The sequence below is a fragment of the Anoplophora glabripennis genome, unplaced genomic scaffold (genome assembly GCF_000390285.2).
Source record: "Anoplophora glabripennis isolate ALB-LARVAE unplaced genomic scaffold, Agla_2.0 scaffold5, whole genome shotgun sequence".
In the NCBI taxonomy this organism is placed as follows: domain Eukaryota; kingdom Metazoa; phylum Arthropoda; class Insecta; order Coleoptera; family Cerambycidae; genus Anoplophora; species Anoplophora glabripennis.
The window spans coordinates 2,074,712-2,097,991 of record NW_019416525.1 but is presented as its reverse complement, the minus strand read 5'-3'; the positions used below and the strand labels follow the sequence as shown (position 1 = coordinate 2,097,991).

General features: G+C 31.3%; 5 protein-coding genes across 5 annotated transcripts; 1 reads left to right on the top strand and 4 right to left on the bottom strand.

Moving 5' to 3' along the window:
* Positions 1–1,307: 1,307 nt before the first annotated feature.
* Positions 1,308–3,176, bottom strand: LOC108907387 (spermatogenesis-defective protein 39 homolog). The gene is made up of 9 exons (XM_018711050.1): positions 3,021–3,176; positions 2,871–2,973; positions 2,631–2,803; positions 2,442–2,578; positions 2,364–2,388; positions 2,128–2,269; positions 1,856–2,073; positions 1,520–1,804; positions 1,308–1,469 (listed from the first exon to the last, which is right to left on the bottom strand). The coding sequence occupies exons 1-9, from the start codon at positions 3,090–3,092 to the stop codon at positions 1,449–1,451; spliced, it is 1,176 nt and encodes a 391-aa protein (XP_018566566.1). The 5' UTR covers positions 3,093–3,176; the 3' UTR covers positions 1,308–1,448.
* A 354-nt stretch (positions 3,177–3,530) lies between these two features.
* On the bottom strand, positions 3,531–8,990 carry LOC108907398 (protein tyrosine phosphatase domain-containing protein 1-like). The gene is made up of 9 exons (XM_018711063.2): positions 8,649–8,990; positions 6,644–6,724; positions 6,474–6,589; positions 5,280–5,402; positions 4,931–5,114; positions 4,760–4,874; positions 4,533–4,707; positions 3,835–4,482; positions 3,531–3,785 (listed from the first exon to the last, which is right to left on the bottom strand). The coding sequence occupies exons 1-9, from the start codon at positions 8,846–8,848 to the stop codon at positions 3,616–3,618; spliced, it is 1,812 nt and encodes a 603-aa protein (XP_018566579.1). The 5' UTR covers positions 8,849–8,990; the 3' UTR covers positions 3,531–3,615.
* Positions 8,991–9,675: 685 nt separating this feature from the next.
* On the bottom strand, positions 9,676–10,992 carry LOC108907378 (peptidoglycan-recognition protein SC2). The gene is made up of 4 exons (XM_018711032.1): positions 10,903–10,992; positions 10,360–10,571; positions 10,044–10,155; positions 9,676–9,988 (listed from the first exon to the last, which is right to left on the bottom strand). The coding sequence occupies exons 1-4, from the start codon at positions 10,955–10,957 to the stop codon at positions 9,801–9,803; spliced, it is 567 nt and encodes a 188-aa protein (XP_018566548.1). The 5' UTR covers positions 10,958–10,992; the 3' UTR covers positions 9,676–9,800.
* Positions 10,993–15,212: 4,220 nt separating this feature from the next.
* LOC108907364 (ceramide glucosyltransferase) lies at positions 15,213–18,857 on the bottom strand. Its single transcript, XM_018711016.1, has 7 exons — positions 18,255–18,857; positions 18,000–18,141; positions 17,740–17,944; positions 17,569–17,681; positions 17,246–17,511; positions 15,622–15,811; positions 15,213–15,564 (listed from the first exon to the last, which is right to left on the bottom strand). Exons 1-7 carry the CDS (start codon positions 18,350–18,352, stop codon positions 15,385–15,387), a joined length of 1,194 nt encoding a protein of 397 aa, XP_018566532.1. The 5' UTR covers positions 18,353–18,857; the 3' UTR covers positions 15,213–15,384.
* A 302-nt stretch (positions 18,858–19,159) lies between these two features.
* On the top strand, positions 19,160–23,204 carry LOC108907482 (protein DENND6A). Its single transcript, XM_018711194.2, has 7 exons — positions 19,160–19,336; positions 19,389–19,661; positions 19,739–19,924; positions 19,979–20,214; positions 20,554–21,010; positions 21,072–21,293; positions 22,178–23,204. Exons 1-7 carry the CDS (start codon positions 19,211–19,213, stop codon positions 22,373–22,375), a joined length of 1,698 nt encoding a protein of 565 aa, XP_018566710.1. The 5' UTR covers positions 19,160–19,210; the 3' UTR covers positions 22,376–23,204.
* Positions 23,205–23,280: the final 76 nt, after the last annotated feature.

Sequence of the window (23,280 nt, the reverse complement as noted above, 5' to 3'; positions counted from 1 at the left end):
GAATTGAAATTTCTGTATACGAATTAATGTTACAATAAAACACACAAGAAGTTTAGTACAATAATTTTCACCATCAAATTGTCCATAATTTTAGTATTATATACCATAAAACGCGTTTTACTTTTACGGATATTTTTATTATTTTAAACAACACATCCTGTATTTTAATTACATTTTTAGAATAACTAATTGTAATTTAAATGAAAATTCTAAAAAGGTAATATATACAGAGTGGCCCAGAAATACTTGTAACCAAACACAATATAGAAAACAGTGTAAAGGAATCAGGCGTTTTCAAAAACCAAACTTAAAATTTACCCTGTTAAAGGTATATTGTGTTTTATGTTGTAATTATAACTAATGTAACAGAGTGTGTGAGTTTTATGCATATTTTTGTTAATGTAAAATGTAACAATACGAGTTTGTACGTATATGTTACCGGACTTGCTTTAAAAATTCAGTAAAAAATTTAATACTCGATTAAAATAAGAGATAAAATCAATAGTGCACACGTGAAAAATTTGATTGTCCGGTAACGTACGTGTAATTTTGGAAGTTTACCAGACCTTCAACCCACTTAAGGTGAGGTGGGGAGAAGTATAAGATCAAAAGCAAGAGACTAAAATTAGTACCAGTATTTGAAGGGTGGCGAAATGTGAAGAGCCGGTCCTGTACGGAGTGCTGTAGTTTCTGTCTGAAATCCTTTAAATATGATGGTTGAAAACAAAATTTTGACTTTTTATTTTTGTTTTGTGGAAAAAGATAGTATTTTTGGCGTATAATTTTTTTAGTAACTGAAGCAAGAAGTGAGTATTCCTGTATTTTTGTTATGTGATTCTATGTTCTTTGTCATACTGTCAAGATAATGTAAAAGACTCACTGTAACGAAAAATGTGATAAACATTAATCACCTAGTTCATTAACTGACGCAGATGTTAGTTTAAATGCAATAAATCTATATTTATATATTTTTGTATAATAAAAAATATATGAATTGTAAATAGTAGGGATAATGCGTCAATTTTCTTTGACGCATTTTTAATTAAGTTCCTGAATGTATTTTTAAGTAAATTAATTCTATATATATTGTATTAAGTAATATTCTAGATAAAATTTGTTATAATATTGTTTAAAATAGTCAAATTGACTGTATCTTATTTTTATAGATACATACATTATTATTTATTGATTTGTTTTTATCATTAGGTAGTAAATTTAATTATTTTTTTTTTTCAGTTTTAAGTTCACAAGGCATGTAAATGTATCAGTATTATTATTCATTCCTATTACAAATAAATAAAAAGCTGTTTATAATGTATTTTGTTTATTAAACAGGTGGATATAAAAATATTAAAAAATCATCAAAAATACACTCTAAATATCGTACGTCTAGTTATATCAACTTAAAATCTCGTATTCTGTCATGGATGGACCCTAAGATATCACAATTAGTTTTTCCACTTTTTATCCTAAAATTAAACATTTAATAGTGCATACATAAATTTTTATATCAAATTACCGCAGACTGTAACGCATGCTCTACCATGAAATATTCCTCAGTTTGAGGAGCTAACTTCCCTTTATAACCGACAAGGGCTAATCTATCACGTTGGTTAATGTAATGTTGAACGATAAATTTGTGACAATTTAACTTCTGAGCTAAATTCATACTCCTATCTGAATCGGAAATGTAATGTAAGTACTGCTCCAAAACCTCTTTCGGCGGCTTATGCCTGCTTAGACCATACACAAAAACTTCCGGAGTCATCACCGTTTTGAGAGCGTCTTTTTTGGTTAACCAATTCTACAAAACAATTTTTATTTAACCCTTTATATATTTACCAAATCCACTTACGGGCTTTATGAACAAAGCGGCAAGTTGTGGCCACATCTGCATAGACGCCATAACATTCATTAGTGTCCATTCAAATGCAAAGTCGTCTACTTTAAATTTTTGCTTAAAATCCATGACCGGAGCCATCGAGTTAATATTTCCTTCCCATTCCCTCCTGCACCAAGCAGCCAACTGTTCTATAACCGAATTTGCCGTCTGTTTTGTTTTCGTTTGCCAATCTAAAAGACAAATTTAACTCGGAAACATGTCGCTTACTGATAACGTTCACTCACGAAGTAACTGCATATTTTCGAACAATTCTTTCTTGTCTTCGTGGTCTAATTTAGGCATGTGTTCATTCATAAATTGATCCAGCCGCTTATATAGAGTGTCTTTGCAGCTAACGTCTCGTCCAATTAAATAATATAATTGTTTCTGCATAAATCACGGATGACGGAATATATAAATAATAAGTACTTATTAATTAAGTTACATGACAAAGAAATAAAAGATAACTAGTAAGTCTTACCATGTGCCCACTGTTTCCCGTCGCCCTGAAATATGAAACAAGAATGAAACTCAAGTTTATGTATTTCTATAAACGTACATATAAATATCGGTCAGTTCTCCAAATTGGTTAGTAACTATTAAATAATCGGCATAATATTTCACCGCTACTTTTCTTTTAGATAACTGGTGAGAAAATATGTTCCGTTTGAGTGTCGATTTTAGAAATAGAATTACCTAGAAATAAAGAATAATGTATTCATTGCTATCATCGAATAGTATTACTTGCTTTGAGTATTATATTTCCATCCATAGTGTCTAGGGCTGAATCAAGTAGCAGTAATTTCTCATCGAACTTTTTGTAAACTTCTAACGAGTATTTTTGACCATTAAATATTTTTTTAATAATTTCTTCAACAGGTGGCGTCACATATTCATTTACTGACTTAATATCGTCTAGTACTAAAGACAAATAAGTTTCGATAAATATACTAATTGTACGACGTTCATAGTTATCACATAAACATACCTAAATCTAAACAGTTTTTGGAGATAATTGAAAATATGGGAACAACGCTGCTTTCCTCAGTAGGCGAGTTGAACACAGATTCGCTAAATGGTTCACTTGTATCCTGAAATATATATGCAATACATTTGTTTTTTTTTTTAATTTCCGTACCTCATCGTCATCAAAATTAAATCCTAAAGATGAACTTGTATTCCAAAAATCATCCTCACTCTTTCCAGCCATGTTTTAATCAAATAAATATTATATTAAAATTAAATTTCCGCATTTCATTGGAAATTGTAGGTTATATTTGAATTGAATATTGAATTATTTATTCTCCTCTTCTTCTTCTAATGTATTTGACAACCGCCATTAGGCGTATTCAACTAACTCGCTAGTGAGATTCAAATGGGTACATCTACATACAAATTAGTCGAGGTAAATGTTTATTTCCTTTAATTATTTGAGCGTTACTGATAAAAAAATATTAAATTATGAACGGTTAATAATGAACAAATTCAGAAATTCGACTGTTTATTGTTCCCTGTTTTTATGATTAAATGATACAAGTTATACAAATATAGTTTATTTAAACGCATTTATAACGAGTTTAATTACATTAAAAGTAGACATACTTCTTAGTAAAATATAATAGGCATTGTTTATTAAAATTAGAAAACATCGGAAATATAATACTAACAGGAATTAATTATAAAATTTCGTTGGCATGCGAACAGTAGATAATTTTAGTTAGAATAGGATAAATTTATTGGAAGCCGCTTTCTACATCGTATTCGTTGGCAGAAATCTTGTCCTCGTCCAAGCTGTATACATTTGGTTTCTGGCTATGGTGACTTTCTATTAATTCAAACAATGACTGGAAAAACTGGAAAGTACAGTTGAAAGTTCCATCACCAATCCTTTTGAAACCCTTTCCTGGAAACAATTTTTAAATACATCATTAGTTTTCACTTAGCTTTTTTACCTGAAGGAATGTTGTGATTGTTAATTTGTACGCAGTGCTTCGATAATGCTGCAATCACCCTCTTCAGTAAGTCATCTTGATTATCTTTGCTTATAGGTTGAAATTTACTGATAAACCTTAACAAATACTCTATTAAGTAAGAATCCTCGACATTAAACTTTTGTAGGCATAGTTCTGGCTGTTTGTATAATACTACAATCGTTTCAAAATTTTCCATTTTTAACACGGGTACTTTCAATCCCTCAATCCAGTCAAACAAAAGAGCACACAAAACATTTAAATTATTCTCAACAGATAGTTTTGCCCATCCAAGTTGTGACGAGTTAATTTCATGTTGAAACTGTCTAATTTTTCGTTTCATATCGTGGTCAGATTCTTCCGTATCGCTTAAAAGAGCGTTAATAGCAACGTTTATGTCTTGAATTACAATTTCTTCCTCGGCCTGTTCTTGAGCAAAACTTTTTTGTGTCTCAAGTTCTTGAAAACACTTATTTTCTATTAGCAGTTCTTCGTTCATTTCTTCCCCATCGAGCGTACTTAGTTCAGAAAATGAGTCGGTAACATCGCCCATTTCAGACGGATTGGGGCTGGAAGGTGCTGAAATTTCGCTCGATGGGGATTTAACCATTTCCGCGTTAAGAAATATGTCTAAAAAGTTTAAAGTAAATTAGCCATATTTGATAAACTGTTATACATACGTTCCGAATTGCTACTCGATATACTAGAAATGCTATAGGTGCTTTCATGTCTTTTTAAATTCCCGTGTATTTTGGCAGACAAAAAGTCGACGGTATATGGAATATTGGTAGGCGGAAATTCATCCACCCAACACGCACACAACTTCAAAATTCTTTCACACAGGCAATGGACGATCTGGAAAGATAAATATAATAAAACTTTAAAAAATTCGGTAGTGTAGTTTTACCTTTGGTATATATTTGAAATTTCTCTCGTCATATCCATGAAGAACTACCCTCTGCCTCCTTAGGAACCTATGGAGGGTAAATTCGTTCATGTATTTATCTTTTCCTACGGCATCTCTGAATAAAAATAAAATTAACAATGTGCACTTGATTGGAGTGTGGTAGGAACTTACTTTAAGTAATAAGTTATTGTTTGCGGAAGAATATACTGAGCAAAGTGCCTGACGCATAATATTTGACCCCTGGTTTGTACCGATCCTGGCCTCTTCAATCTGACATATCTAATAGCGTCGTTTGCACTTACTCGTAGGGCGTATACAAGATAACACGCTATTAAAACGCCTGTTCGTCCCAAACCTGAAAGACATATCCATATAGTTATAGGGTGGTCGATTTTAAATCGGCGTACAACGTGAGCGATATATTGCTTCTATTTTTGCACGTGCCTCATGCAATAATAAATAATCGTTTAAATTAGTGCCAGTGAACTCTAGATATCAGTATTATTATCGGTTTACCTACCTGCATGACAGTGTATTGCCACCCGCCCTTCTGTTAATGCAAATGCCAGTACTTTGACCATGTTCAAAAGGCCCATCAATGTCGCGTCCCCGTAATCTTTCCACGTAAAATTGTAGTAATATACTGGAAAAAATGTTTTATTTTTTTACACCCTTATGTAGCGATATTATCACTTTTACTTGCTCACCTAAAATTTAGTTATATATGCACATAATTACAGGATACGATTCAGGAAGTAATCGATTTCATAAATAGATGGAAAATTATTGATAAGAAAGGTGTACTATTGATTTTCTTTCTATAAATAACACACAATATACTGCGTGTTGTTTATAGGCCTAACCACAAATTAAAATTCCTGAAATAAGCCAGACCAACCTGTACAAATGAACCTATTTATGGCGAATATTAAACAACCTCGTTGAAAACTTCAGCGACAATTATTAAGAACACGAAAAGCGAGAAGTGGGTTAAAGAAAACACAATTTAAAATCTAAGATACGACGGTAATGGGTTCGTTGGTATAAATTAACCAATTTTAAAAGATACAATCGTGCATTAGGGGAAACTTGCGGTTATAATAAACTAATGACTAGTGTAGCACACAGTGGCGTGTCTTCTAAGTAATAAAAAATTAACACTAATTTCATTAAGGTTTTAACCTTACACTTTAGTGTTTTAACCTTATAACAAGAAATAAATTATAAGTTATAATAAATTAAGGATGCAACGTCATTTATAAAATACATTAAATCAATTGTGATATAAGAAATACTTTAAAATTTTTTAGAATACTCGGTATTTTGCTAGGTACTTGTACTTTTGATTAATTTGTCATTGCTATGCACCTGGTTTTGTTTGTGGACATTAACGTCTTGATTTCATAAACAACTCGATGGCTTTACGTTTAATATACCCAGAACATAGTAATACATGTAAATTATTAGCCCCACTTTATGTTAAACCAGCCAAGTATTTTATTTATAACTTCACAGTTCCCATTCTATTGCGCGGATTTGCATAAAATATAATTGTCCCCTTATTATCGAGCACTTAGAGCTAATAAACAAAAGTAGGTTAAGGAAATAAAACTTCGACCAAAAAGGGTTGCAACCTATAAATGTCTTTATTACAAACTGTCCTGAACTCCGTGCCAAATTTCTGAGTTGGCTCATATAATTTAAATTTACTCACTGTTGTGTTCCATAAACATGTTCGGGTTATAAGAAAATCCGGAAGCTTCTAAAGGCTGTCCGCAACTGGCGTGTTCCTTCGGACATTGCAGATTTATGATCGATTTGATTCCTAAACTGTCAGTACAATTAAATATTATAAACAAAACCAAACGAAAATCGATAAAATACCTTTCAAACTGTTGTATTACATTTTTCTGAATTATAACAATCGTACTGGGTCGTGCCATCGCCAGGATATCATCTGTTATCCTGTAAAATATAATAGACTACTTTATACACATTTATAACAAAAACGTGCTCGTGTTTATTGGTTGTATTACACGCAAATAGCGTGGCTTCCAAATTGTTACACATTAGCTAATATGCTCGATATATAAAAAAAATAAGCATATTGAATAGATTTGTGGTAGAGACAAACCAAACTTCTTGGTATAAGACCATAGGAAGATCTTTAATAAAATCGAAACATCAGTGAATTTGATTAAAATGTGACGGAAAATTTAATATTGATAAATTGTTTATCGAAACATTATTCTACCAAAATTTCTGTTTCATTCATTTTATTAATACTATTACAAGCATGTGAATATTTATCTATACTTATGGCATGGTTCAATTTTTATTAGGTTGTTTATACAAAAACATCAAAATGCGTTCTATTTAATGACAGTCTCTCTATTTGAATTTCTTGGCCATTGCTTGAAGAACTTAATATTCTATTTTTTTTTTAACTTTCGGGGTAGTCACATAGTATTATCGACATTTCTAGAACGAAATGTCGATGTGTGCTTATCAGTCCAATTTCTCTGAACAGGTAGGTGTCATTTTTTAGGCTCCCTTAAATTATGATAGGTAAATAGTAATATGTATAAGTAGGTCCCTATTGAAAATGGTAGTAAACATTTATTCTATGACTCCGTTTACGTCAGGGAATTAATGTAAATAATTTATTTACTTGACCCTGACTTGTTTCGGTATATGCAAATAGCCAGTCATAAACCATAATGTGGGGGAAAATTTCCGTTTCCTTTTAGACGTAGATACGTGTGAATGAATAATAATCCCTTAATTTTGAAAGTTATTTTTATACATAAGAAAATACTACTTCAAATATTTCGATCTAAACGATGATAAATTTTTTGTACACTGTACATGTAATAATACTTAATTTCTAAAATCGATATGTTTCCAGTAAAAAAAGTTACACAGATGCAAATTTTATTAAGAGCTTCAGTCAACCAACCCCTTTTGTATAGATAATTTATTTAGAAATGATTGTCTAAAAATACATCGCCATCCTTCAGCAATAAAAGAGGTATCCTCTTTTAATAATTTACGTAGGTACATTAGCCAATCAATACATTTCTATTATATAGTTCATAATTTGCAATGGGGATATTTTTTAATCCAATAAGCGCAACTCAGTTGTAGATGAAAATCATTTATAAAAAATTGATTTTTATTGACATCATGAAATTGAGAAACTTTACATACTAGAATTATCGAATAAAAACTATTTCATTTACTATAATTGCCTTGAGTTTAAATTACAGTGTTTGAATTACTGTTTATTAGGTAATGGATGTCATTTCTGCACTAAAGTCTAGAATTATCAGTCAGTTATTAGAATCGTGTATTCTCAATCACATAATTTAAAGGCAATTTTCAAAGTATTAATATGATTATTAAGTTATTAACAATTAATACTTTATAATGTACAGACAAGTTAACAAAATTGTAAAGAAACTAGAAGGACTAAAGAAAGTTTATTTTTTATCAAAAATAATATTCTAATATTAAATGTTTTATTTATACAATATTTCAAGATTTTAAAAATTAAAAATAAATTTCTCAACATTTTGAAACTTTTGGTTACCAATTTTTCAAGGTGAAGTAGTCAATGATATTTATGTGAACATCTTCCTCTCCTATGATAATGGAATTTCTTTCAAAACATCAGCAAAATATGCAGAACTGATAGATCTTTTCTCATACTTTGGCTAGTGTAAGTAAACTGATAATTTTATTTTCAAAAAAACCTTCATTAAAGTAAAAATTAAAACTGCTCTGAAAGTAGGTACCGTAGCAGGTTTCGCAGAAATATTTTCACCTGTTGAAGCGTCATTGCGTGCCGTGCAAATAAAATTCATTTATGTTCATGCGATGCACTTACCAGTGGGAATAAATACCTTGGATGGCCAAACTGTCGGCCTTCCAGTTCTCTGGATTTTCATATTTACAATTCAGCCCCCCACAGAAAACACTACACTGGATCCCGTGTGGGGTCAACCTTCTTATATGATCGGAAAGTTTGTTGTAGTTTGCCTGAACGGTTTCACTGCTCGGTGATTTTAATTCGGCAAACTGATTCATAATTTGAAGTTTTTCCTGCAGACCAACATTGTTTTTAGAGGGCTGCCACTGGGGGAGTGATCCTATCCGAAAAGCACGTTTTTCCAGGGCGCTTGGCTAGCGCATGCTTATATTTATTCGATAATATCTTTAACGTGGTAAAACCATAGTAATGGTCGCTAGGGTAAATAAATACGTCAGTGGGCTTAAGAAATTAAAAATCATTTGCGCAGTGCGTCAAATTGGGCGCCTCTATACTTTGCAACTACTTTTTTTAACACATACTACGGGTAATTACGTTTTCATTACAGTTGTAACGGCACTACCAATGGTGTGGATGCAGCGGTGCTCTTGGGACAAGAAATTTATTAATTGCGGATATTTTTCAAAACATGGTCAATTTGTGTGTTACTGTTTGACTTTGCAACTAGACTTCAATGAAATACACGACTATGAAAGTTTACAGTTTATTTGGCAATATCACTAAAAATTAATATAAACAAATGTCTATCGTTTAGCTTAATAAGCAAAAGTCTGTATTTTTACATTTTTCCTAATTTCTTTAAATGAGATTTCCTATTTTCTCTTATAAAAAATACAAAGTTTCGAAAGGCGCGTACTAGAAAATAGCATATTTAAAAATTCTATCAAATGCGCAATTTCATAGTTCATCTTATTTCATCTCATTATTTTTTTAAATAAATTGTTGTACTGCACTGACAGTGCTTTATACCGCCACTGACTATGAGGCGGTATAAATTATTAAGGACTTACTTCAGCTTCGGTCACGATACAGAAAACAACTTTTTGTGAAAGGAGGGGTAGTGATACAAACTAAAACAAAGTTATAGCCTTTTTCTTTTCTGTCCATTTGATCGTTTAATAAATAATTCTAATTATGACAAAGAATATCGGAACAAGTGGTGAGTTTATCTTAAATAAACTCTAATTATTTAATTAATAATTTATTAATTTAGCTGGGATTGGGCTCCCATCGGCTGTACGTTTTGATTTTGTTGAATAAATTATCTCCAGGGCATTTAGTAGCGCCACCTTGCCTGTGACCTATGACCCGGTAATTTGAAGTAACTTTATTTGTATCCCCAGCACACTTGATTAAATTTTCAAGGGCCTGCAGTTGGTTGCTTGGCGGATTGGTATCTGCAATGAAAATATTTTTAAGTCAAAGTTGAAACCTTGAACCTTAAACTTATACTTTGAAAATCTCCAATTAAACAAATTCCGATGCTTTTAGCGTTGTACCTAGGTACATGTGCACCGTGGATACCCCATCCTCTGCCTTCATAAATGTTTCCATCTCCACCGATCTGAAAAGTAAATATTTTTTATAATCACATAAAAAGATAAAATACGCGGGACAGAAAATCCTTTTAAGAGATAATATGTAGATAACATTTCAGTGGAATTTTAGACAAAAGATATTAAACATTTATGGCATTTTTTTTTATGCCATCGATCGATCATTAAATCATTATCTTTAGATATTACACGGTAAAGCTTATGATTCTTACCAAGAAGTTGTAACCAATATCATCCCATCCGTTGTGATCGATGTGATGCGTCTGTATATTTTTGACACGCGATTCGCATGCTGATCTGCTGTTGCAGGCTGGTGTGTCCGAATGGTGAACCACTATCCAAGGGGGTGTTGATCTTAAAGCTTTGGTTTTTTTTGGAGATCTTGCACCCCAGCTGGATTTACTAATTATGTCTGGACAAGCACCTTGAAAATATATCGCAAGCTTTTATTGGTGTATAAAGGCATAAAGATATTTTGTAACTTATGCATCATTCAGTCGCATTTCTGATGTAATGAGTAAATATAAATTTTAAGTCCCCATAATGATTTATAAACAATTCAACGTCCTGTCATAAAAATAAAAAAAGTTCGTGACTACATTAAGCTATAGATAACATAATCTGAAAGATAAAGATCAGTAAGTAACACACAAATCAAATAAAAAAGAGATACAATTAAATTTGGATCAAAATTAACTGATTAACTGCATTGTTTAAACCTAAGCATTTTCGTTATTAGGAAAAACAAAACTTACATTCAACATAACAGAAAACTGATACGAGAACAACTACTGCCGAGTTAAGATACATGGTTGCGAATAACTGAAGGCATAGTTTTCAACGGTGTATTATATATGTATGTAAGAACAAAGATAACTTTGGTGAACCCCCGTGAACTTGACCCCATCCGAAACAAAAGGGTACCGATAATTATGATGAGGTTAAGTCTAAAGCAAATAAACGGGATTTTACGATCAGCACATAAAAATAATAACTGACTAATCATTTTCAGAAACTACATCTTGGGTATTTTACCACCCTGTGCAATACATAATCAGTTTCTTAATAGGGAAGCCCAGTTTTAGAAAATTAATTTTTTTGTAGAAAGATTAGTGTAAGTTTGACGCATATACAGGGTGATTCAAAAAACCGCTGACAGACTTCTAGGGTAAGTAATACATGAAAAATTAAGACGAAAAGTCTTAATAAACATAGGGTCGCAAATGCCTCCTTAACGAGATACAGGGCGTCAAAGTTTCTGTAAAATTAAAGCGTAAAAATGACAAAAAGAAGCTTATAATCGAGTTTACTTAATTCACTTGTACACATTGACATTAGTGACAGGCGATGTTTAATTTTATTTTGAATAGCACAAGCCTACTATGCGAAACTAAAATGAATGAAAATAAAATTGGATTTACAAATTTTCTGCAAAGGTGTTTTTCTTAAAAATGGTTGTTTTAATCCAAATTTTGCAAGAGACCAATTCGATAGACAATTGAACACTTTACACGAAAATAATGCCCTTTTGACAAAATTAGCAGTGGCGTAGAAAATATTTAAAAAAAAGGGTCACGTTGACCCCGTCTCTACGACAGTGCTGCTCATAAAATTTTGAGCAGTACATCAAACATTGGTCTTAAGGTGCTAACTACGCATAGCAAATTTGAAATAGAAATGTTCAGTCATTTTGGAATTATTGCTGACAATGTTTAATTTTACAGAAACTTTGACGCCCTGTATCTCGTTAAGGAGGCATTTGCGACCCTATGTTTATTAAAACTTTTCGTCTTAAATTTTTATGTATTATCTACCCTAGAAGTCTGTCAGCGGTTTTTTGAATCACTCTGTATAAGTAAGTAAATCGCATAAAAGCATATCGAAAAATTATACAGTATGTATTTAGGAAGTCAGTCACGTTTAGTTTATAGTTTTTCATGGCTTTGGCTTTTAAGTCTTATACATGACGCAGTAGCGGCGCTAACATTATTTTTCGACAGGGCTAAAACTCGCAGAAAATATTACAGGATGGGCGTCATATATTTAATAATTGTAAGGGGCATTGGGTTTTACAAAACATCTTTTAAATGTTTTGGCCAATAAACGTTAACTATTATTTAAATTAACAAAAATAAGGTCAAGGACAGATCGGTATGTATGTATAGAATACAGTATACTATATATAGAATACTGCTGAATTTATTTACTGGTGCATTGGTCAATAAAATAACTTAGTTTATAATATTTTTCTAATTTGCTTTATTTTACGATCGTTTCGGGTTTATCCCATCTTCAGAAAAAACATCATAGGCAATTTATCATAAAAAAAATTTCAAATTGTTAAATTTTAATCAAGTATTGTTTGAATTTAAAAAAAATATGCGCAGCATAATATTAATAAGTTTAATTTTCCATTGCATTGTTAATGAAACTATGTTTTAACAAAGTGGGAAGCAAAAATTTTTTTATGATAAATCGTCTATGATGTTTTTTACGAACGTAAAATAAAACAACTTGGAAAAAAATATTATAAACTAAGTTATTTTATTGACCAATGTTCCAGTAAATGTTCAGGAATAATTATATGGCCAGGAAAATGATGTATGTCGTATGGAATACTGGAACAGGGTTATTTTATTATTATGCGCAGCATTAAACTAGTCTATGATTAATTCGAGTTCTAAATTTTTAGTATATTTTTTTTACATACAAAGTACCCAAGTTAGTAAGTATACCTTGACTTATAGTGGTTCTTAAATAATCTTTAATTCTTTCTAAATTGTTAAAAGGTCTCTCACAACTTACACTGGAAGATGGTGCTGTTGTTTCTATATCAGTAATCAAAGGGACTTGCCCTTTTGCCAAATCAAACTGACACGGGCTCAAAAAATTAAGTATATATAAATAAACATAATATTGACGTTGGTCTTATGGCCTTGGTTGTTGAAAATATAATTTTCTTACTTCTTTTTGATTTTTTTGACACAAATGCAATTTTAGAAAAGGTCCACCGCACTGCAATGCAACAAAAAAATGAGCTCAGAGAAGGAATTCACCACATTACGAATGCAATAAATAATACACAGGGTGTTATATTTAAAATTTACTAGTCATTTTGCGGATGTAGAGACATTATTTAATATTGTTTTGAATTCTAAGGTAATACGTGACATTAATTTAAAATTTATTTCCTATCCTTAAGAAACTAAATTTCTTATCAGAGGAACGGAATCATTCAACTGTGATTTTCGGTAAAACGATACACTATACCGCTTTATTATACCCATTCCTATGCCACTGACCTACAAAAAATTTGTAAATTTTACAATAAATTATGCACATGTGTAAATGTTAACACCACATCAAAGAGTGACCGCAAAAATCGCCTGTTTTTTCACAATTCGCAGGGAACTAAAAAAATAGATAAAAATATGTTTTTGGTCTCAAATTACTCGTCGTAAAAAATTAAGATGAGCATAGCTTTGTTTATTGAAAATTTTCAAAAATCACCCTTATTTAGGTGTTGAAAAGACGCCCAAAATGAAGAATTTAATATTACCATTAAATATAAAAACTATTAGCATGTGAATTTTTCTATCGAATTATTCTTGATACAAAGAAAGATTTATTCTCATGACTGAAATGACTATGTTGAATTAGAAAATCCACCCTTAAGCGCGCTCAGGGGATGGAATCATCCCCAAAACTAGAGAATATCAGAAATAATTGTAAAAATAACCAAAAAAAATAAATTAAGATAATTCACATACTAATAGTTTTTATATCAATTGGTAATATTCAATTCTTCATTTTTGGCATTTTTTCAACCCCTACGTAGGGGTGATTTTTTAAATTTTCAAAATACTAAAAGCTATGCTCATTTCAGTTTTTTACAACCAAAAACATATTTTTATGTATTTTTTTTAATTCTCTGTGTATTGTGAAAAAACGGGCGAAAATCACAGGTTTTTTGCGGTCACAATCAATTCGTTCTAAGCATACCAAAGATTTTGTAAATAATATGATTTTAACAACCGACCAATATGGCCCTGTACAGTGAAAACGGTGAGACTAGACCCTTGTTTTATAAGGCAATTCTGAATTATTTATTGAGTTCTATTTGTGGTTAAGTTTGATTCACTCGAACTGAAACACCCTGTATAGTGTTTAAAAGGTTTGGCGAGGTGAATTTTGGTTAGGTTCTCGCCCGATCTATCTATGGGCGCGGCCCATTCCAGAAAAAAAGATCCAATAATATCATCTTTGTCAAAATCGGTAAGTTTTTTTGTAGAATCGAGTGAAACGAAAGAGTGCTAAGGTTTTGGAATATTATATCGGGAAGTCGTTGATTGCGTTTTTTTCTCTCTTTAGAGGCCTCCATAGGGTTTGCAGCAGATCTGGGCCCACCCCAACCAAAAATCCTAGCTACGCCCTTGTCTATGGCTTTCCATCTATGCCTTGGAAATTCAATAAAATTGTTAACAAAGGCAAGTTAAAAGCTAAGTATTTCTTTAATGCATCCAAAAGTAAAACTAGAAAGGAAACTTCTATAAGTTAACTTGCAACAGTGGTCATAGTATCAATAAAATTTATAGTTATGTCACAACTGTCAGATTTGATTTATCCATCATAGAAAGTAAAAAATTTTTTATCAAAGGAATTCCAGTTTTATTTATCATAAGACGAAACGTGACTCATTATGTTGACATATAATTGTTATCAAACATTTTATTTGTATGGTGTATTCATTCCAAGAATTTTGTCACGATATGCTTTATTTAAACCAGGAAATTAGAAAAATAAGCCGGCTAGTGTATCTATCGACTCAAAATGTTATCTTAAAATCATTTAATAATCGCACCAATTAGTATTTTTTACAAAACATTTATGTATAAATTTCTGAATTTCGGGAACGTAATGGCTAAATATTGTTATCTATAGTAATAGTCGTTATATGTGTACTCACTTTGGAAAATATATAAAACAATCGTTAAATGTAATGATGTGTTAATATTATCAACACATGCAAACGGGAATAGTTCAGATAAAGTAGACAACGAAATACATTCCACTTTTTATTAAAAAAAATAAAATTAAATCTTTCACGAATGTGACATCACTTAAGATAATTGGTGAAAATGTTTGATGAAACGAACATATGTACAAAATAATTATAACTATGACAATGAACATGAGAAATGTGCAGAAGTAAATACATAACTTAGAATACATATTTATTAACATTTGATTCTGGGTTTCAGTTCCTGGGCGACACCACCCCAGGCTAGCTTAAATACTCTATTACGCCATTTTATTGTAGGGTCTAGCACTGCGAGAAGGAACAGGTATGGGGCAGAACATTCACGAAATAGCCAACCAATTATAAAGTCAAATTTGTTAAACGGTAGTGTACCATTCTGAAAAAAGAGTTTATTATTATTATTATTATTAAATATAAAAAGTTTAATTGTTACCTGTACTATCGATAACAAAATCCAATCGCACAAAAACCATACTAAAATATGTACAAGATAAAAAACTAAAGGCTCCCAAAGGAACAACAGGCTGAATGCCCAAGCTGCACAAGCTCCTATTACCATGCACTCAGTAAGAGGTTCAAAAATTATTACCAGGGGAACCATGGCCAACCGTAGCTTTGCCCATCTATAAAAAATTAATGTACTTCGTAAAATTTATTAAAATTAAAATGGTAAGGGTAGGCACAAATATTCTATTAATTATATAATTCCAAACTACATGACCCTGAAATATCCATAAGTAAATCATGTTATAAACAAAAATTTAATAATATGTAATTTTGTACTATTGGAAAACACATTCATAATTTCTTTGAATTTACTGGCTCTGAATTTACAATATTTCCTTTGAATCAATTAGCATCTATTATACTAATTTTACAATAACTTTCTTATGAGTCATAGGATTTGTCTGGTTTCTTTGGATAGCATAATCAGAATTTGTTTATACTGCAAATTCAACAAATTAATCACATCATAACCAAGATAAAGATTAAAATAAATAAAAGAAAATAAAGTTAAATTTTAAGTGTAATAGTTAAACTACATAGCAATTAAATATAAATTACTATGTATAGGTATATAAGTTTACTATCTCTAGAGTATTCTATTACTTTAAAACATTTAAGAAATGTGTGGGTGTACTAAAAACTAGCTTATGGTGGTGTAATAGGATGCCTAATTATCTCGATTTTACTGCCCTGAATTGACGTTTAAAATTATTACTAATGAAAAACAAACAATGTAATGATAAATGTTATTTATTTTATAGAAGAATTTAAAAAATGTAATCAAATAAGTGGATTTACACTTACAGGGAAATTAAAGTGAAGGTTAAGAGTTTAACAACCATAAAAATATTTGTTCTAAATTGCTTTAACCTGTTTATAAACCGCCCATAAAAAAGAGAGATAAATGCAGATGAAAAATCTCAAATAAATGAATTTTCTAAATATGATTCATAAAATATTTCGGTTAAATATATTTATGACATTATTTCTGGAAAGACAATATGATTGTATAACTGCAAAATTCTTGAAATGTTGTTGATTGTAGATGTTAGATATTTTATATATTACCAAATAACTTGATATAATAAACTTCAAAAATAAAAACTAAAGTACCACTGCTATATACTGCAAGGAAATTATTTTATAACTTAAATTACCTACACAAACAAGTTAAATTTAGAACAATAAATATTTAGCTCTAGCACTTTTTGAGCAATTCAAATTTTATACATGTTAAGTTATATATAAGGGATTTATAAGTTTATTATCTAAGTGGGTACTTAATTTTTAAGATGGGAAATACATAATACCTAGTTATTGTAATAGTTTAATTTTAAAATGCTTTCAAACAAATATATTTTGATAAGGGCGATTAGTAATTACAGATGATGCACCAGCTTTATCCATAAACATAGGAAACAAATTTAGATAAGTACAGGTAATGTGCAAAGATAAATTCATGAAAACAATTTTAGAATTAACGAAAACATAACATAAATTGTAAATTATTTGCAAGGTGGAGCTCATACAATTGATAGAATTGGACTTACCTGGTAAGTCTGGCTTGGAAACTATTAACATCACAGAGACCAGAATTTTGTAAAGCTGGATGACTACTAATACCAATTTTCCATCCTCTATCTATGAAACACTTTGCAATAAAAAAATCTTCCGCCAAGTAACAGCCAAATGTTTTTAAGCCACCGTGTTCTTCCAGAACAGCTTTTCTCATTAACGTTGACATGCCTGTATGACAATTAACTCTCACAAAATCCGCACATAAATATATTCTAGACTGCGCCGTACCAAAGTATATCTAGAACACAAAATTTGATTGTAATATTTCATTCAACTTTATAGTAATAGGGCATACCTTTTCTAAGGTAGCAGCGAAGCCATTCCTGTCACACGTGAAAGGCATTTGATGGATTAAACCTGTTTTCTCAGTCATGTGATTAACCATATCAAGTAACGTATCTTCTTTCACTAAAACAGAAATATACATATACTTCACATAATTATATTAAAATGCAATTAGACTTACTTCTTATCCCGCTATCTGATATGAGAATTAAATCATAACTGCTTGCTTCGTAAGCTTTATTCATGTTGTTAATTTTTGGATTAACACCTACTAGAGAACCGCCAACAAATACACTTGTAGAAACTTTCGGATATTTTTCAATTAATGCATTAACCACGTCTATTGCGGGATCCTTTTCATCTTCAATACAAAATAATATTTCGTACTAAAAATAAAATTTTTGTATATTCAAAATAAAAGTAAACTTAACAATAACATACCATAGGATAATTCAAAGTAAAGAACGTTTCTAAATTGGATACTAAATGCGGATCGACACCCATTAAAGGTTTTAATATTGAAACACCAGGATAAGGTTCATCTGTAGGTTCAGGTATAATTTTCTTGTGCAGCCGGTATTTACTAAAAAAGATTTAAAAAACATATAAGTTTTAGCTGTCGATAGGTACATATTTAAAAGCTACGAAAGGGGCTAAATGGTAAGGTTATGTAAAGTCAAATTAAAGAATACATACCCATAAACTATTGCTATTAAATGTAGTAACCACATACCACACCAAAATATGAAGAAAAATATTGCAAATCCATACAAAGTATAAATCATTGGCGCCATAATTCCATTTATTTAAAAAAATTGGTCACTAACTTATTTAAATTACCACATAACCACAGAAATTTGTACACATTTTATTACTTTTGTTTTTTCTAGCGGTTGAACCACTAAAATATTATTTTTAAAACCTATACAAAGTTTATCTCCTTTTTGTGATACATCAATATAATTTAGAAAAGGGTGGGGGACATATGACTCCCAAGTTCCAAGATCAGACAATCACCTCTCTACACAGCTGACATTCAGGAATTCACTATAAAATCCAAAATCACTACCGCACCATAGCATCACTCATCACTGAATCGACACGAACGCCAATATACAAACAACGGGATGTCATACACATATATACGTATATATTTGTCAAACCGAGATAAAGATACCTCCACTAAATTATCAGTAAACAACGATACAGCTTTGGGCGTTTTTGAGGGTATTTGCTATCTTTATTTAATTTGAAGGGTAAACAGTTTAATCGCAATAACTTTATGTTAATTACGTTATTACAAAATGAATACGTTTCAAACAGTTAAAATGTAATTAATTGGCATTGTTTAGAATAATTTTCAATATAATGAATTACCCTTTTTGTAGGGGGAGGTGTTCTTGAATGAAATAAATTCAAGTATGCGTTTGTTTAATTAATTCTGTTTATTCCATTATTAAAAACATTTTTCGGATCTATGACATGTCGGAGCTGTGTCCAATACGAAATATGGTTATTCCAACTAATCGTATATTTAAAGTGATACCAATATTATAAATTGCGGTGCCAACTTCGTAACGTTTTTAGTGTTATCCACTAAATCCAGTCCTTGTCCAACTAAAATTGAAAATGTTGATTGAAATAAATCAAATATGACAGATGGAGGAAATAATGTTTATGAAAATGAATTAAAAGACAATAATTGGGATGGTTTTCACAACTGGCTATATTGTGTGTGTGTAGTTACATTTGATTTGGAACTGGGACAAGCATTAGAAGTGAGTATCTCAACATCATCTATAATAATAGTAATTGTTTACTGTATTTTAGAGTGTTTTTCCACGACATGTTTCACTTTCTAAACAAGAAACTTCAAATATTTGTTATCTAGCTTTCCCAGATTCCAATTCGGGATGTATGGGCGATACAACTTTTATTATAAGACTGCAAAATACCCAAGGGGAGAAAAATCTCAAAGAGGAACATAACAATTACAATTCTAAATGTCCTACATCCCTTCAAATAGATGGTTCATATTACTGGGGCTATGTTTATTTTAGACAAGTTAAAGATGTTACACTACCTAGAGGCTATTTCCAAAAGGTTTGTTATGTGCAAATTAATAAATCGACTCTCATTATGGATAACGTAAGAGTACGACTAAACTTTTTTAATTTCAGAGTGTCGTAATACTGTCACTTCTTCCGTTCAACAACCTATTTAGTAAAATATGTAGTTACATAGCTCCGGAATATTTTGAAAATGGAGAGGTCAGTTTAGAAGCTGTATGTTATAATATAGAGCAATGGCCTCCTCCAGTGCCAGGGACTACATTGAACTTGCCATTATTAGGATCAGTTTTTCAAGTAAATTAAATATCAAACTATTTAATTAGACATAAATATCAATTTCTGTTGTAGACGTACATCCCATTATCAAGTAATCACACATCCAATTCAACGTTGGCATTATTAAGCGAACCAGGTGATAATAATCAGATCCCAACTCACGTCGAAGACCTCAACATGTTCGATATACTCCAACCTGTTTTGTCTCATATTCATTTGTTATGGGAATTAGTAATTGTTTCAGAGCCAATAGTTATTATGGCTTCTTCTCCCACTTATTGTTCCTCTATGGTGTTAGCCTTGACAAGGTAAATATATTTTATACATAGGGGTAACTGAATGGGGGTCATATTTATACGGAAACACATCTAGAAACACATAAGCTTGTTTTCTCACACTCGGGTCATGAAAAATAAATTTTTGTTTTATCGTATTAATTATTAATGCAGGCTGGTGTAACCTCAGACAAACACATACACTAACCGTTGTTGTAAACTTTTATCTTTTTTTATTTTTTCGTAATAGCAGTGTTTTATTTATCGAGATCTTAATTAACAGTTAGTTTAAAAAGACAACAATAGGCAACATTGATAAGCATATGCAATCGAGTTACAAGTGACCGAAACTTCATTCTTATTTTCTTTTAGGTTAATATTGCCATTAAAATATTGTGGGGATTACAGACCGTACTTTACCATTCACGACAGCGAGTTCAAGCAATTTACAAGTAAAGTACACGGTCCTCCTCCTGTCATATTAGGAGTAACTAATCCATTTTTTGCCAAAACACTTCACCATTGGCCTCACACCATAAGATTAAGCGACGACTTAGGGCAAGCTCAAAAATATAAACTGAAAAAAACGGCCCCTACAAAGATGATTGATAATAGCCCTGGGGTGTTTACTGCTTATAAACCGTTCTTACAAAAAGATAAAAATATAATAAAAAAGTTGCTGACGGGAGTTAATTCAAAAAGACCTTTTGAAGTTCAGTCAGCTCTTCTTAGAAGGCATTTGTTAGAACTTACTCAAAGCTTTATGATTCCATTAGAGAGGTACATAGCTAGTTTAATGCCACTCCAAAAGAGTATATCTCCATTTAAAGTAAGTAGAAACAAATTGTTTTATTATTGAGGAGCAATCGTTTAATGAAAAACTATTATAGGCAGCTCCGACACCCCTGCCGTTTAACCCAGATCAATTTTTTGCCACATTGGACGTTGCCGGACCGCAACTAACATTAAATAATACAGGCATAAAAGGAGACTGGGTTGGGTTGTACAGAAAATTTTTTAGATCTCCTAATTTTAAAGCATGGTTCAATACGAGATACACAGAATTAACTTTGAAACTTCAAGCGTTGCAATTGGAAGCTCTCTCAAATGCTGTAAGTCTAAAGTAAATCCTATATGTAATCGTTTTTATAATTTTAATTGATGAATTTTTACGTGGTTTTTGTAAAAGGTGTATAACTTTGCTTCCGCCATTTTCCAGTAGATGGCCGTAGCGGTAAGTGGTGGTCGAAATAAACAGATGTAGACGTCATACAATGAGCTTGGGCATTTCTCGACATAACCCCATCGAAACGTGTCGATTTGTGTCCGCATCTTGTAAAAACCATATTCTCATAATTTGCGGAATGTTTTAATTTTTTGCTTCAATATGAGGAAATCTGCGGCGGAGGTTAATCGAATGCTTTCAAATACTTATGGCGAGACCGCTATTAGTGAAAGAACGTGTCGTGAGTGGTTTCAACGCTTCAAGAACTGTGATGTTGAGATCGAAGACCAGCATGGCGGTGGAAGAGAGAAGGTTTTCAAAGATGCATGACTTCGTGAAGACTGATATGAAGAATTGGCAGGATCGTTAGGAGTGACTCGACAAGCCATTTCAGAACACCTGAAAGCCATGGGAATGATTCAGAATCAAGGAAATTAGGTGCTGTATGAGTTGAGGTTGAGAGATATTGAACGGCGTTAGTTTGCTCGAAAGGCGAAGACGGAAGGTATTTCTGCATCGCATTGTGACTGAGGAAGAAAAATAGGTATCATGGGGAATTCCCAGCCAATCTTATGAAGAAATCAAAAATTGAATTGATACGTGGATCTCCTCGAAAGATGAGCAGATTTTTCGACGCAGGAGAAAGTAAAGACCAGCGATGGACAATTTTTTGAATAAAATGTGTAACCAGTTTTTTACAATAAAGCCTCAAATTTCGAAAAAAAAAACAGTGTAAGCAAAGTTATATATGTGGATTTATTTTTGTTTTAGGATTTGAAGGATTGGGTTCAGGGTCGTCCAGAAGTTGAGGTAGTCGATATGGTTTTAAAAATAAAGAACAAAATTACAAAATGTAATGAACACGATATACCAGTTAACGAAACAACAAAAGAACAGCTAAATCTTCGTTTAAGTGACATCATCACTTCTTTACCCGACGATCTTAAAAACATATTACAAGTTTCATGATACCTGCTAAAAAGGGCTAGTAATTTGAACACAACATTAATATAGCAATGTTTCACGATCACCTAATTTTTTCAAAGTTGATAGTCGAACAGGGTAAAACGAAGTATTTACGGTGTGTCTCACTTCACCTGTTTGAGTCAATGCCCTAGCCCTTCCGTATTGTTACTAAATCGTTATTTTTGTACAGATTTTTACATGTACATTGACATTCAATAAGCCACTACTAAAAAAATTAAATCAACGTTTTTTTTCTAATTTAACGTCACACATTAATTTAAACATTGACTGGGTTTATATGCTCTAATTTTTTAACAATTTTCAATTGACATACAAAACTATTAATTCCGTAATGATTTCTAATACAAAGCGTGTTTTAATTTTATGGAAGTTACATTTTTACGGAAAAAAGTAAAGTTGCTTTTCCAAACTGATTTTTTTTTTCATTCCAATTATTTCTAAAGTATATCACTTTTTTTTATATATAACTGCTACATTGCTCCATAAAAACAAAACACGTATAAAAACATATGTAAAATAAGTACTCAGAACTTCATTTTCTAAGTTCGAAACTGCCATACTACTAGACTACGTGCAGGTTTTATAACTATCTAGTTGAACGCCAGTACAAAGGTTTTTTTTTCCAAATTTCTTGCTCACACTATCATGTTATTGGTCATTATTCATATAGAAATATTACTGTGCAAAACTTTATATTATAGTTACGTAGACATCCATTATTTAATAGATTGTCCATTGAACAAATTTTTATAAATCATAGTTACAAGTTAATGTTCATTTGTATATAAAAGTTTATTAAACAATTTATTTTGTATTAAAATATGTTTCGTATTGATTTATTTATTTAAAATGAAACCACAGGTAAGTATAAACACAATATAAAAATT